The sequence below is a fragment of the Anguilla anguilla genome, chromosome 10 (assembly GCF_013347855.1).
Source record: "Anguilla anguilla isolate fAngAng1 chromosome 10, fAngAng1.pri, whole genome shotgun sequence".
Lineage (NCBI taxonomy): Eukaryota > Metazoa > Chordata > Actinopteri > Anguilliformes > Anguillidae > Anguilla > Anguilla anguilla.
The window spans coordinates 29,902,088-29,919,136 of record NC_049210.1 but is presented as its reverse complement, the minus strand read 5'-3'; the positions used below and the strand labels follow the sequence as shown (position 1 = coordinate 29,919,136).

The following is a 17,049-nucleotide window of genomic DNA, read 5'->3' as shown; positions in this document are numbered from 1 at the left end:
CGTTAGATGGAAGTGTAATAGTTTTTGTGAAGCATGCAACAGTGATGACGTCAGAGCTGGAACATTGCCAAAACGTGGTGGACGGGTGAAAATTGTTTTCATGTTGTCTCATCCCCATACAAGAAAACATACGAGAGTACAGAGTATAGAAATACACACAAGTTAATTATTACACATTTAGGTACTGTACCACATTGTGTGACAATATTTTTGCATTATTTTTTTAATCTGATAGCAATGTTTCATCTTAAACCCTCATAAGGGGCTCATTTATATGCTTTATAATGGACAGAAAGCATTTTATTCAATTTTGGAGAGATTTTGGATATGTTTCTGGACACCTAGCTATTTTAGACCACTGTACTGACTGAAAGCTTGTAATTCCCATTTGAAAATTATGCAACAGTGATTTTCTTGAGTCAAAACAGTTGATTTGTAGTGAAATACGTGGATATGTTATGATTTACAGCAATGCATAATTTAGACATTTTGGATAGATTTGGAGATGCTGGGTACACTGCTTAGTTTTTGCTTCATACATCTATAGTAGTTCTACATATCCACCCTCAGATTTTATGAACTTGTGGTCAAGAAGTTTTTGACCTAGCACATGTATAGTTTAACCTCCTGTATATATGCAATCTCTCAGTATTTCATTGCAAACTTAAAAAGTGCAATTTTTTTTTTGTTTTTTTGTCAAAACAATTGCATTTGTGGCACTTTATTTCTTCAAAAATTATGAATATAAACTAATCTGCGTTAGTATTGTAAATTGTACAAATGTCTTGCTTTAAGCCATTTTTCAAGTCTTTGTGGTGTTCACATCTGGAGTTATAAAGCTTTAAATAGGGTACCCCCTAAATGGGCAAGGATTGGCAAGATTTGGCTTGTGCCTTAAGAGGTTAAGCAACTCTGCCATCCCAATAGTTGGCGTGGCCCAGGTGCCAACTGACTGACGTCACACAGGCGACACTGGTTGGATCCGGTTGGATCTCTGGGAAGTGAGGTCCAAAAACACACCTGCAATTACTGCTTTTCACCATTGGTACCGCCAAAGAGAACGAAACAGAAATCTTCGAGATTGTAACTTTAAATGAAGCAAGACATTTGTACCATTTACAATACTAACTTAGATTAGTTTATATTCATACATTTGGAAGAAATAAAGTGTCACAAATACAACTGTCCAGGCAAAAAATCTAAAATAAATTTGTTCTTTTTTAGATCGCAATGAAATACAGAAAGATTGCATATATACAGCAGGTTAGTATACATGTCCTGGATCAAAAAGCTCTTGACCACAAGTTCATAAAATCTAAGGGTGGATATGTAGAACTACTAAAGATCAATGAAGCAAAAGCTAAGCAGTGTGCCCAGCGTCTCCAAATCTACCCAAAATGTCTAAATTATGCATTGCTGTAAATCACAACATATTCAAGTATTTCACCACAAATCAACTGTTTTGAGTCAAGAAACTCACTGTTGCATCATTTTCAAGTGGGAATTACAAGCTGTCCTTCAGTACAGTGGTCTAAAATAGCCAGGGATCCAGAAACATATCCAAAATCTCTCCAAAATGAATAAAATGCTTTTTGTCCATTGTAAAGCATATAAAAGTGCCCCTTATAAAGGTTGAAGATGAAACATTGACATCATAATGCAAAAGCATTTTCACAGAATGTGGTATAGTACCTATATGTGTAATCATTACTTCTTGTATGTTTTTTGTACTCTACAGTATGTAATGTTTTCTTGAATGGGGCTGGGACGACAACAAAACAGTATTCAACCGTCCACGTTATGGCAACGTTCCTACTTTCATGTCATATCCGGGGCATGAAATACGAACACTACTAAGCTACCAATGAATGCTTTTATTACATATGACATATTCACATTATAAAATACCAATAACCTATATAAAGACACTCAATTTCAAAAATAAAGTATATAACCAAAATATTTTGAGCAGTAATACTTACATAGTGAAATGAAATGTTATCTGTGTTCAGTAGATAGAGACAGAGAATCAAGCTGTCGTTCTCCTCTTCTGACTTACTCCAGAAAACTAGTCAGCTAGGTCTATCAGCAAACATATGGCTTAGCTATGCTCAGAAGTCCTCAATAATAATAATATTTACCAAGAAATTACGAAAATTTTGCCGGGTGCAGCGTCTTTTACTGCTCCCACAGAGTGAATACGTAAGGCGGAGATGATCAGGGAAAACTTTTTGTTATGTTGGGCTATAAAACGCTATTCCAAAATCAAAATTAGACGTGTTATACATTGTTAGAAAGCTTATACTGTCACCTACTGAATAAACTCATTGTCAATCAAGCCAGATTGCAGTAAAACAATGGCGATTGTAGATTGTAAGGCGACAACACTGTAAACAACATGTGTGGTATTACGAACAACTATTTTGGAAGGCACCCAGGTGTCACAAATGCACGTATATTTCACAAACTGATTGTCCAAGACAATAAATGCCCACTCAGTTTCAAAAGGGACATCTCTATGCATAAAACCAATGGTAAGGTTGTATATTTATTCCATATTTAGTCCCAGATATTGACAGTAGAATGACATGGTTTAATTTTAGAAAAATTTGTCTTTATTGTTTATTTCATTATTCAGTGAGCAGTGTTTTCACTACTGTATTGGCATATCGTAGGGCTATTGTTGGGCTCATCTTGTTTCTATGACGGACTACACATGTTTAGTATTTAAATAGTATTTTTATGAAGGCCCAGATAGACACTATTGAACGACCTGCGCGATCGCCAATGGTGGCGCTGCAAAACTCTGTATTCTGCATAGTTGTCGTGTGTCATCTACTAATGAAACTACAACACAGAGTTTTGGTTTTCAACTAATAATTTGGTTGCAGAAGCAATGAATGTCTGAGTTGAGCAATCTCAGGATGCCGGTGTCATGGCCACTAGGGGATTGCACTAACAAGTTAATTAAATATACAGTTGCAATCAAAATTATCCAGCTCCTCTAACCCATAAGATGTCTTTGTGATGTGAATAAAATATCATGACAATGTATCAACTAAGGCCTTTGTAAACAGAAATACATGTTTATTAGAACATGTTCAAGTGATTTTGAAAACATACAGCTGAGTTTACTATTTGTTATAAGGAAAAAAATGAAATTCTCTCCAAAAAAATCAATGACCAAATTATTCAACCCCCAAAATCAGTACTTTGTGGAACATCCTTTAGCTTTTATAACTTCCAATAAACACTTCCTATAAGTGCTCACAAGCCTCTGACACCTCTCTTTTGGAATCTTGGCCCATTCTTCCTGTGCAAATGCTTCAAGTTCACCGATATTCTTTGGTTTTCGTGATGCCACTGCTTTCTTCAAATCCCACCAAAGATTTTCAATGGGATTTAAATCTGGGGACTGAGAAGGCCAGTCAAGGACATTCCAAGATCGTTCCCTGAACCAAGCTTGGCTTGACTTGGATATATGCTTGGGATCATTGTCTTGCTGGAAAGTCCAATGATCACCAAGCTTCAGCTTATGCACTGAGGGCATCACATTCTTCTCCAGAATGGCATGGTATTTCAAGGAATCTATGGTGCCAATCACACACTGAAGATTGCCAGTACCAGAAGCAGCAAAACACCCCCACAGAAGGACAGACACACCACCATACTTGACTGTGGGGATGGCTGCACCTTTCTTGCGCCAGACATACCGCTTATCCATGGGTCTAAACAATTCCAGTTTTGTCTCGTCACTCCATAAAATATTCTCCCAAAACTCCATAGACCTATCCAAATGACGTCTTGCATATTCAAGTCGATTTTTCATATGCTTTTTGGTTAAGAGTGGAGTGCGGCGAGGTGTCCCACGCAAACTATTCTCCAACTTCTCTTCCCTCCTCATTCCTCCTCCACCCCCACCTCCCTCTTCCCTCTCCGCAGATGACTTTCTGGCCGCCTTTGAAGGAAAGGTGGCTACAATCCGGAACTCCTTCGCCCATCCAGTGAGCCCCCCAACCCCCCGGGACAAACCCACAGCCACACTGACCTCCTTTGAAATGCTGGAGGACTCCGATGTATTACAACTCATCACCTCTCATCGTGCAACCACCTGTCCACTTGACCCCATCCCATCTAAAGTTCTCCAATCCATTTCCAGCGAGCTCCTTCCCTATCTGTCCTCCATTGTTAATTCCTCTCTCTCCTCTGGTCATGTTCCCTCTGATTTTAAGATGGCTCGTGTTACCCCACTTCTCAAAAAACCCACCTTAGACCCCTCCGATGTAACGAATTATCGACCCGTATCGCTTCTACCCTTTCTGTCCAAAAACCCTTGAACGAGCAGTTCTTAAACAATTAACCTCTTTTCTCCATCAGAACAACCTGCTAGACCCTCACCAGTCTGGCTTCCGATCCGGGCACTCAACAGAGAGTGCACTCCTAGCTGTCACGGAGGCACTTGCCACTGCAAGAGCCTCACGCCTCTCCTCTGTTCTGATCCTTCTTGACCTGTCTGCAGCTTTTGACACGGTCAACCATAAAATACTCCTCTCCACCTTGGCTGGGATGGGAACTGTGGGATGGGGACTGCCCTGTCTTGGTTCGCTTCCTATCTTGCAGATAGGACCTACCAGGTCACCTGGAAGGGGTCTGCCTCTGCTTCTCATCCACTTGTTACGGGAGTGCCGCAGGGATCTGTACTGGGTCCTCTGCTGTTCTCCTTATACACCAGATCTCTTGGTTCAGTCATTAATTCACATGGCTTTTCCTATCATTGTTATGCAGATGACACACAACTCTTCTTTTTTTTCCCCCCCTCGGCCACACAGGTCAATGATAAGATCTCTTCCTGCCTGGCTGACATCTCCACCTGGATGGCCAGCCACCATCTGAAGCTCAACCTCAACAAAACTGAGCTGCTCTTCTTCCCGTGCAAGACCTCCTTGCTTCGTGAACTCTCAATCACGGTTGATGACACCACAGTGACTGCCTCTCACTCTGCCAAGAGCTTGGGGGTGGTCCTGGATGACCAACTGGACCTCAAGGAGCACATCAAGGCAACATCACGGTCCTGCAGATTCCTCCTGTACAACATCAGGAGGATTCAACCATACCTGACGACGCACCCCACCCAGCTGCTCGTCCAGGCTACGGTGACCTCTCGCCTTGATTACTGCAACACTCTCCTTGCAAGCCTGCCAGCTTGTGCCATACAGCCACTACAGATGATTCAGAATGCCGCTGCCCGAATCATCTACAACCTCCCCAAATTCTCCCACGTCACTCCTCTGCTGCGATCACTTCACTGGCTACCGGTCGCTGCCAGGATCAGGTTCAAAGCCCTGACCCTTGCCTACACTGCCACCAACAGGACAGCCCCCATCTACTTGCAGGACATGACTCAGTTCTATGTGCCTGCTCGACCACTCCGCTCTGCGGCAGCAGGGCGCCTTGTAACCCCTCCCACCCGCCCAAAGGGATCACAGAGCTTCTCCACCCTAGCTCCCCAGTGGTGGAACGAACTCCCCGTCCCTCTCCAAACCTCCCCCTCACTATCCATCTTCCGCCGTGGTCTGAAGACTCATCTCTTCAGACTATACCTAGACTAACCACTACCACGCTGTATAAAAAAAAAAAAATTAAAAAAAAAAAAAAAAAAAACCTTTTTCCTGTCACTTGTTACATGTTGCCCCATCCCTGCACTTCTTGGTAATTTGTATTTGTCCTAATACTGTAGCTTATTCTTCTGCCTAGTTGGCTTTGCAGATGTTAGACCAGAATAGTGTTCATTGTTCTCGGCTAGAAATAGCTGTACAAAATAAGTAAATGTACCTTACTGAACCCGTGTTCAGCAGTTGTCTACGATCATGAAATGCACTTTTTTGTACGTCGCTTTGGATAAAAGCGTCTGCCAAATGAATGTAATGTAATGTAATGTAATGTGTCCGGCCATGAAGGCCTTGCTTGTTCAATATCCTTCTTATCGTCTGTACTTTTATTCCAGCTTTTAAAAGGTCATCCTGTAAGCCATTGGCAGTAATATGAGGGGTTTTCTCAGCAGTTCTTACGATGTGCCTGATACCAGTTGATGTAGCTTCACTGTTCCTTCCACGTCCAGGTAGGTTTACTGCTATTCCATGACATTTAAACTTCCTTATGATGCTGTCATTGTCTCTTTGAACTTTCAATATCTTGGACATCTTTTTGTATCCATTGCCTTTTTTATGCAATTAAATAATTTCTTCTCTTAACTTTTGAGAGAGCTCTTTTGTCTTTGGCATGTTTGCTAGTCAGCTTCAAATTGATGTGAAGAAGTGCACCGGTGGGATTTATATGTTTATCACAGGTGAAGCAAACTGTATTGTTATGGATTTCCTAAGGGCTTAAGTGTCTTTCCACAAAATCTAGTCACTCTACAGACCAGCAAATATTTAAAAAATGGTGATATTGAATGGGGGTTGAATATTTATGATATGGCTGAAATACAACATTTACATGCTACTCAGAAATCTTAAATACATTTTTATTTTGAATTTTAACAGAACACACAAGGGACATACATGTTGTTTTTTTTAGTTTCAAGTCTCCCAAAAAGCATACATTTAAAAATATCTACAGAGTTGGAATAATTTTGATTGCAACTGTACTTTTAAATGAAAGAACATCCAATTGCTCTAGAGGTGAATAGATAATATGGTTTGGGAGCATGGTAACATTCCTGATATGGTAAACAACCAGGAAGTGGCAGCCTGACTACAAATGATAATTATACGATTATAATTGTCAACATGATCATCATCATTTATATTAGCGAGTAATTCTCCTGGTAAATCGACACAAACTAGCTAGCCAGCCAGCTAGCAGTATGATGTAGTCTTAGCTAGCTAGCTAACTCGAGTTTTCATCTAACTGTTGTGAAGCTATCTAACTGGCTGCTACGTTTCATTCGCCTCTGCTGTCCACTGGACCATGCCTGCTGTTCATTGGATCTCTCTCGCAAGCTACTTTCATTCACGTACGCTGTCCACTGGACCTCTCTCGCGGGATTTCAATCTGGCTAACTGGATCTCTCACGCAAAAAATGCTTCATTTCCTATTGTGTTTTTGTGACTGACTTTTGGTAAATGGTAAATGGACTGCATTTATATAGCGCTTTTATCCAAAGCGCTTTACAATTGATGCCTCCCATTCGCCAGAGCAGTTAGGGGTTAGGTGTCTTGCTCAAGGACACTTTGACACGCCCAGGGCGGGGTTTGAACCGGCAACCCTCCGACTGCCAGACAATCGGTCTTACCTCCTGAGCTATGTCGCCCCTTTTGACCATAACGGCGCCTCAAATGCAGTCCATCATATAGCTCATATGGTACTGTGGTGTTTTAAATTGAAATGCATTTTTTTTTGTTGCACTTCACAGTTTAGAGATTTTCTGAGTTTTGCTTATTCATACAGGGAAGAGCTGCAAACTCCAGCTTTTCATCTGTCCTTGGTGTAAAAAGGTGATAAAAAATGTATACACAGTGGTGCAATGGTAAACACAACAGCTGCATTATTCTGCAAAATCTTGCTTTTGTTTGTGACATGCTATTCAGCAGATAAAAGCCTAAATAACATAACCTTTAGATAGCATGGCAGTCTTTTCTTGCACAAAGTAGTACCTATTCTCAGTGCACATTTTGTGGTTGGGTTAATCTACACGCAAGGGCATTAAGTGGAAATGCATTTTTAAATTATTTTTATTTCTGTCAGTTGCTTGATAATTTAATTGCATTAATAAACATTAAAAGGAGCAGTTTTACAGTTAATATTGCGCACCTCAACCCTGCAAATGTTCCTCTGAAGTCTTGCCTGGTGAGGCAAAAATAATGGTAATGCAATACAATTGTGTATGCACTGCTTAATAATCGTGTTCTCTACAGTTCTGGACGTGCAACAACTCGTCAATTATACACCATACAGCAACAATGAATTTGACTTTTTTTGATAAAAGATGGGAAAGTGACTGGTAGATGAAAAAATTTCTGGCCAGACAGATTTTTTACCAGCCAAAAATAATAAATTGCTTTTTACTATTGCAAATTGCTATTATTACTATTTAGCATGTCATCTTGGTCTCATATGCGATTCTCAATCAATATTATAGTAGTGTGCAGTAATAATAGTAGTAACATTAACTGTATGCAGAAATATTAATTCAACTGTTTCAACACTAAAGTGTAACACATTTGAATGAGTAAATTCAGTGGTATTCGCCTTTAAGTGCAAGAAGAATCATTTATTAAGGAGTTTGAGAATATAACAATCATATCAAATTTGCCAAATCAAGACTTAAGTTTATTGTTGGGGCCACAGAGGCTACAGCCAGCAGTACTCATAAATATTACCAACCAAAGAGCATGTTCTTCACCATGTAAATTTCGTTTCATTATCTCCGCCAGGCGAGAGCCTGGAGGGGATTATGCGTTTGGTCGTGTGTGCGTGTGTTTGTGTATCTGTCCGCATCTAATCTCGCATACTACTGGGCCGATCAGCCTAAAGCCGGACACCCACCGCACGCGTATCGACCGCGAGCGCACTACGCGCGTAACTGAAGCGTAGTTGAAGTATTGTTATTACAACGGCAGCGGGCGAGGTCGTCTCCACCAGATGCGCACTGTTATGCACCACCTGACCAAAACAAATTCCTCGTATGTGTAAACCTACTTGGCAATAAAACCTGATTCTGATTCTGATAGTTTTTGTCCATATGGTTAGTTTAAAATGTAGTGCCAGAGGACAACCATAACAATCTTTTTTTCTTATTCACCTTTATTTCGAAATTTGGTGTTGAAAACATAGTTAAAAACTGTCTAATGACGTGGTTGTTATGTTATCCTGAACGCGTTTCCCTTAGCTAATGTTATATGATAGCTACATTAAGCTATGATAGAACGTTAGCTAGCTGGCTAATTATTGTTAACTTAGCTAACGTTAACTGCCGTAACCAAACGTTAGCTAACTTGTCGTTAGTGGTCTCTTCGGCCTGAAGTTCGCCTGTTTTCTTTCTCTTTCCTGAGGGCTCCACTCCCGCAATAAATCTCCACATGGCTGGGTTTGTTTCTACTGCCCGGATGATAACAAGTACCTCACGTACTGTAACAAAAAATTGCGCGGTTTGATGACTGACGCACTTACGTACTACGCACGACACGTAGCACGACTGACCTAGCAGATTGAAGTGACAGCAAGCCAGCAGCTTCCTACAGCGCGTGTAGGAAATTCATTTTATTCTACCGGCCCGAGTGGCGGGTGGTCTCCATAATTTACTCGCCAAAGACTAAATTTACCCACATTTGGCAACTGGCGACTGTTAATTTTGGACTCTGCTTGTGCATCTTATCCACTGTTTTTACTGTTGAAATAGAGAAGACATTTTAGCATCAAGTATCAGAGTACTAAAGCCATAAAGCTAGGCCGCTGAGCTAGGTGGCCGCAAACAAATAATAAATAAATAATAAATAATAATGTTCATTTAGCTTTCCAATGGCATAAAATATTTAAGGCAAGTCAAGTCCTCTCTTGATAAACTGATTTTGTAGCTGTGGAGGGTATGAGGAGCAGACATAAGAATCTTACCTTGGCCAGAAGTTTGAATGACCAGTGCCAGAGAGCCACATCTGTAAGCTCAGCTTCCTCATATCTAAGCTGCAGCTGGAGGAACAAATCACATGACTCTCAATAAATATTAATACCAGATGCATACTGTATCTACAATAGGTTAGTCATTTCAATAGAATCTCAGTTAAGACAGAATAATTTAGTTTTTTATGGACACCATGTGCTACCATTACCAGAAGCATTGTTGGTCAAGAAACACAAGGTTCCAAATTACAAAGTCTATAATGAAATGCAAACAAGTCGTCCATACCCAAGAAATGGGGTCCTTAAAAGAGACAAGAGCACAAAAAGAATAACACTTCTTCAGTGTAAATGGATAACCCCACAACCAAACTCCAAATAAGCACCCGGGGTAAAGGTAAAAATAAATAAATAAGTAAATATACGTAGACACAAACACACAGCTCGATAATGTTTGGGACAATTACATTTTTTCTTGATTTGTCTCTGTACTCCACAATTTTATATTTGTAATAAGCTTTTTTTATTTTTATTTATAATTTTTGAATACACTTTAATTTCACCATGTACAAATTACAGCACTTTTTATACATAGCCCGTCCATTTCAGGGCACCATAATGTTTGGAACATATAATGTTACATAAATGAAAGTAGTCCTGTTTAGTACTTTGTCACATATCCATTGCATGCAATGAATGCTTGAAGTCTGTGACCTGAAGACATCACCCGGTGCTGAGTACATTTTCAAGTGATGCTCTCCCAGTCCTGTACTACAGCCATCTTCAGCTCCTGCTTGTTTTAGGGGCTAGTTGCATTAAGGTCTCTCTTCATCATATGAAACGTATGTACAATTGGATTCAGATCAGGTGAATGACTTGGCCAGTCAAGAACTTTCTAGTATTTGGCTTAGAAAAACTCCATTGTTGCTTTAGCAGCATGTTTGGGATCATTGTCTTGCTGTAGGATAAAGCGCCATCTAATGAGTTCGGAGGGATTTGCTTGAATTTGAGCATGTAAGATGCTTCAGTAGACTTCAGAATTCATTCCACTATCAGCAGTTACAACATCAAACAAAGAAGATGAGAAGAAGTGAGGCACACGCACACACATACAAAAATCTGAGTGTCAAGCATGAACATCTGCCAATTTGCAAACACCACTGTGCAGCCCCAAAGAACATGTGAAGATAGATAAATAGATAAATAAATGAATGAATGAATGCACCCCAAGCATCTTCATTAACCCAGAACAAGAAATGCCAAAAAACTGCTGTATGCTTTAGCTCTAACAGCAAAAAAGAGAGAGTAGAAACTCAGTGATGAAAAATGTTTTCAAAACTGCACCTGCACCCAGAAATAGAATCAGCATGTCCTCCCCTGCTTACCTGTCTTTTCCAAAAGGTGAAGTAGTGCAGACAGGTCCTGCGCAGCAGTAAGCAGTTGGCCTGCCCTTGCATTACCTGAGCACACAAACACACATATTTTCTCATCAATACCTTAGTCTGATTCAGCAGTCTTAACAACTTCTCACCCTACTAGTGGAACTGGCAGTGTTGGGCATGTGGTAGTGTATTAAGGCCCTAGTTTTGCAATAGTAAAACATGACTAATTCAGGATGATGGCAAATTAATTATGACTTTTTCTACATAGGGCACAAAGTGCTTTATAGAATAAAAGTACAGGTAAAATAAAGAAACAGAACAAAGTCAATACATTTGGACAAATACTGAGTAAAACAATAAGACAGCCCAGATTAGATTTTGTTTGCTAAGAACATGCACTCAGTAAGACAATTTTGGAAGGGCAGCCAACTAAAAATCACTTGATTTAATAGAAATAAAAAGATATGTTTCACATAAAATAACCAAGTGGTGACGAACAAAAAAAAAAATATTGCCCCAAACTGAACCTTAAAGGACACAAAAATTAATTTATGCTTAGGAAGAAACAAATTCTCAAATAGACTGAAACCTGAACTGATCAGAACCAGTCAAGAGTAGGGCCAGAGACCCCCTACCCAGTTTATAATTAGGGCTCTATTTTCCAGCCGGCGCATGGTATGTTGCAAACTGGAAAATGTTATTTTCGCCATATAATTTGACACACCTCAGCGGTTTGGTAATTTTGTGACTTGCCATGCAGGAGGAGAGCCGCTGCTGGGGGTGTGTCAGTCAATATCACATGGCACAGTGCAATTTTGGCAGCTCATTGGAATAGCGCAGGCCATCATCCAGCGGACTGCCAATGTTAGACCTTTCCCATGGAATACGCGCATGTTTCACGGTCAGTTCAAAAGCTAATCAACGGGGAGGCGTTGCAGCTATTTATCAGTCCTTATTGAGTCTAGCGCCTAAACATGGCTATATGTTCTCCTCTTTTGAAGCTCTTATTACTAACTGTGTACAGTCCGATCTAGCTAATAAAAGTGCTAGCGGGCAGTCCTTTTTTCTTGTGTCTGTTTACAGGCCACCTGGGCCTTATTCTGATTTCTTAAGGGAGTTTTTATCACACCTTGCAATTTCAGCAGATAAGGTCATAATTGTTGGTGACTTCAACATACATGTGGATAAAAACGGTGACCCCCTAGGAACAGCTTTTGCCTCTATTATTGATTCCATTGGTTTTGTACAGAATGTTTGTGAGCCTACTCACTACCGTGGCCACACCTTAGACTTAGTTTTGTCACATGGTATTAGTGTGGTAAATCTTACCATCGCACCTCATAACCCTATACTATCAGATCATTTCCTTATTACGTTCAATATTAAGGCATCAAATCCTCCTGTATCACAGCCTAGATATTACTACAGCCGCTCAGTAAACGCTGAGGTTATTCCACAGTTTTTAAACATGCTTCCGGAGTCATTCCTCTCCACAGAAGACTGATGAAAATGCTGATGAAGCCGCTCTGGACCAATTGACCAACCAGCTAACCTTTACCCTCAGGAACACTCTTGATGCTGTTGCCCCCCTTAAAAGAAGAAACCCTAGTCAGAAAAAGCACACTCCATGGTATAACGATACCACCCGGGCCCTGAAGCAGTCTACTAGAAAATTAGAACAAAAATGGCGGTCAACAAAGCTAGAAGTATTTCATCTTGTATGAAAAACAGCTTTCTTCAGTATAGGCAAGCGCTTGCTTCTGCTAGATCTGCCTTTTTCTCAAAACTTATTGAACAAAATAGACATAACCCAAAATTCCTATTTAGCACTGTGGATAAATTAACTAAAAAACAATCATCAGAGTTTTCATCCTATCCCTCCAACCTTAGCAGCAATGCCTTCATGAACTTCTTCGATCAGAAAATTGAGGCTATTAGAGACCAAATTTCCAAACTGTCTCCATCATGCACTATTCCTGTTCATGCTAATAAACAGCCCCGCACCTGGTTACAACAGGAAGATTTACAGACAGCAGTACTGAGCTGTTTTACGCCCATTAGCATGATTGAGTTATCTGAATTAGTTATGTCTTCAAAACCGACGACTTGTGTAGTCGATCCTATTCCTTCAAACTGGATTAAAGAACTATTTCCAGTACTAGGCCAGCATATACTAAAAATCGTTAACACATCCCTAGTCACAGGATACGTACCTGAGTCACTAAAAGTGGCAGTCATTAAGCCATTATTGAAGAAACCAAACCTAGAACCCGATAAATTGGAAAATTATAGACCTATTTCAAACCTTCCATTTCTTTCAAAATTATTGGAGAAAATTGTTGCTAAGCAACTAAGTGCATACCTTAGCTCTAACGGTATCCATGAAGTATTCCAATCTGGGTTTAGACCCCACCACAGCACAGAAACCGCACTTATCAAGGTTACAAATGATTTATTACTGTCAGCCGACCGTAACTCTGTGTCGGTTCTTGTGCTCCTCGACCTGAGTGCAGCTTTTGATACAATTGACCATGGAATTCTCCTGGACAGACTCCAGGCCTGTGTTGGACTTCATGGACAGGCACTTGCATGATTTGGATCATACCTATGTGACAGGAAACAGTTTGTCAGATTAAAAGAAGATGAGCCCAGCTCCTCAATAATGAAATACGGTATTCCACAAGGATCAGTACTAGGACCAGTACTCTTCTCGCTATATATGCTACCACTTGGCAATATTATCCGGGCACATGGCGTAGAGTTCCACTGTTATGCGGACGATACCCAGATTTATATTTCAATGAAACCTGGCGAAGCACTGCCGCTTTCACGGTTAGAGGCCTGTATTGTAGATATCAAGGTTTGGATGCTTTCAAATTTTCTGCTCCTAAATTCAGACAAGACTGAAATGTTGGTTTTAGGTCCCAAAATATTAAGGGAGAAATTGTCTACTCTCACCTTAAATTGTGATGGTTGTTTGGCTGAACCTAATATGGTCGTTAAAGACCTTGGTGTCACCATTGATCCTGATCTATCTTTTGACACCCATATAAAAAACACATCCAGAATTGCCTTCTTTCAGCTGCGCAACATAGCTAAAATTAGACATTTCCTGTCAGTCGAGGATGCTGAAAAATTGATCCATGCGTTTGTTACGTCTAGGTTAGACTACTGTAACGCCCTGCTTTCTGGCTGCCCTAATAACTCGTTAAAGAGTCTCCAGCTTGTGCAGAATGCAGCTGCTCGTATCTTGAGCAGAACTAAGAAGTATGAGCACATTACACCAGTACTAGGGTCGCTTCACTGGCTACCCATTAAGCATAGGATAGACTTCAACGTTTTGCTCCTGACTTTTAAAGCTCTGCATGGACGTGCACCTGTGTACATATCGAACCTGCTCCTACCTTATAAGCCCACAAGGTCACTCCGATCTCAAGACGCAGGCTACTTGGTAGTTCCAAGAATTTCCAAGAACCTAAAAGGTGGTAGGGCTTTCTCCTACAGGGCCCCACTACTGTGGAACCAGCTTCCAATATTTATAAAGGAGTCAGACACAGTCTCAATATTTAAATCTAGATTAAAAACGCACCTCTATGCTCAAGCTTACAATCAGTTATAGTCTGGAGACAGGGTGCGAGAAGCCTGTAGTCATAGAGCTTTGTAGGTGGCAATCCTTTCCTTACTGTCACCTGTCAATCAGCTGTGACCCGACTTTACATGGGCTGGCTCTTGATAGGCGGGTATGGTTGTCTACCCCTCATGACTGCATGGGCTCTCCATCCCTGTCCTAGTAGATATGCAGCCATATTCTACTCCTGGCGGGGTCCCCAATACATACCACTGGCACTTACTCACTGTCTGCTATATTGCAAATTCCTTAACTGCTGTTTCCACCCTCTTCCCCATGCTGCCAGCGGGGCTCTTGCCCCAACCCTCGAGAGTGCTTCGAGAGTCGTCTGGTCTCCCCCACCTCTGTGGTCCAGCCCCTCCTTCGTCATTGCCTCCACCCTGCCCACATCGGCCGCCACCTGCTGTTCCCCATCACCGCCACCCGGCCCCACCCATCATCTGAGCCACATCACTTATCATATCTTCTGCATAAACTGGCTGACATGCTGGTCACCAGTTGGCACCCTGAGCCGACCAGAGGAGGATGGGTTTCCCCCTTGAGCCTGGTTCCTTCCAAGGTTTCTCCCCATCTGCCACAGGGAGTTTTTCCTTGCCACTGTTGCCTTAGGCTTGCTCCTGTGGGGGTTTAGGCTAGGGCTGTCTGTAAAGCGTATTGTGACAACTGTTGTAAAATACGCTATATAAATAAAATTTGATTGATTGATTGATTTTCACAAATAATATGCTGTCTAATTTTACTTTTATAAAAATTCCAGAAGCAGGAAAAATTAAAACTTAGCATTTACTGTTCATCATCTTTTTTATTATTTAAATTCCTGTATGTATTTCTATTTTAAATTGGTTCATAGCTGTTCTTATACTGCATTGTGGTCCTGTATTTTGTTCCTTTCTCTCACTTCTGTAATGAGAAGAATGTTCAAGTTGCCTTTATTGTCAATCTTTTCATTTTAATTGACTGTAGTTAAAATGATAGCAACATTACTGGCACAAATTATGGATAAGCTGTCTTTATAAAGTTTGATGATTAATGCAATATTTTGTAAAAGAAAAAAAATCTCTCTTCTTGGCATAATAAATGTAATATGTAATAAACTTACTATCAACATAAAACAAAAATGCAGAAATAATTAACATTTGAGTGAAACAAGTAATAATCATTACAAATTCCTACACGTATTAGATCATACCAACATAATTCAGCATGTATCACATATCTTACTGGTGGAAATTTTCTAATCGGCACATATTGTATATATAGGAGACGAGAGAATGTCTGATGTGCTTCAGCGATTTCGTAGCCCAGCGCTGAATTGGCTTACTTTTACACACGCGGACTATTAAACCCGCCCTTATATGCCCATATATGCTTGGATTCATTAGCATTTTTTTCTGGCTTCTCATCAAAGGTCCCCGTGAAAAAGGCTGAACATACATCAGAGGGAAGCGTCTCCATCTATGGTTAAGGTAACGATACAGACAATGAAACTGCCAACCTGGGCAGAGGGAAACAATATTCCGCTTGCCACATACAAAATAAGCAATTCAACGAACACTCAGGGGCATCTACCCTACTGTCAAATAATAATACAGCGTGCTTCTCTTACCTTCCTGTGCTGGTGTTGGTGGTAGTACAGAACCCAAGCCCCAATGCATCTGTGGAGGAGAGCAGTTTGGTGATTTTTCCTGGCCTTCTCCATGCGCAGTCTCTCCTGCCGAACCTCCTGGCCTCGTTTCTTCCAACGCTGATACGCCTGTTGCAACCACACTGAGACAACCAGAGTTTTTATATTATTTTACTTCCAGATCTCTGACGTTTCTACTCTCTTGCACATCCTCAGGTCAGTCCATATTAGAATATTTTGCATAATGACTTTAACAGCATCATGTATAAGGATACATTGAAATACTGCAAGGGTAACAGGACTCATTTTATGTCTCAGAATTCTAAATTATAAGTTAAAATCTGACTGGCCACCAGAGAACCAGGCACAGCGACATTAATAATGAGGTGGAACCTGACCAATAGGATGCACCTTTGCTTACCTCCCTGCAGGTAAGTCCGTGCTACCTTCACTTCCTCTTCCTGTTGATGGCGAGAGTAAATCGCATAAACTGTGGCCTCTCTCCACATCAGCAGCACCTGAAAGAAAAGAGAAAATGGAGAAGGTCATAAAGACATGGAGTGTGTCATCCTCAGAGGCCACCTCTACAAATACATAAAAAAACTTAATTCAAATCATTTGTGCCTAATACTCTTTCAAGAGCAGAAGGGAACGTATATAAAGTGTCACCAGAAAAATACATTTGAACACATTTTTGAAGGAGAATTTCTGGGGAAATAAACAATTGAACAAAATGTACTATTAATGCATTCAATAATAAAGGACATGGGCATCTGAAATACCACAAGGCTTAAATTAGC

General features: G+C 40.6%; 1 protein-coding gene across 7 annotated transcripts in view; it reads right to left on the bottom strand.

Moving 5' to 3' along the window:
• The window catches only part of sfi1 (SFI1 centrin binding protein), a 101,798-nt gene that overhangs the window by 12,199 nt on the left and 72,550 nt on the right, over positions 1-17,049 (bottom strand). For all 7 annotated transcript variants that reach the window (XM_035379171.1, XM_035379177.1, XM_035379173.1 and 4 more), the window contains 4 exons: positions 16,671-16,767; positions 16,232-16,392; positions 11,001-11,075; positions 9,613-9,687 (listed from right to left, as the gene is read on the bottom strand). In XM_035379171.1, coding sequence (XP_035235062.1) covers positions 9,613-9,687; positions 11,001-11,075; positions 16,232-16,392; positions 16,671-16,767 — 408 coding nt within the window. The remainder of the gene's footprint in view (positions 1-9,612; positions 9,688-11,000; positions 11,076-16,231; positions 16,393-16,670; positions 16,768-17,049) is intronic.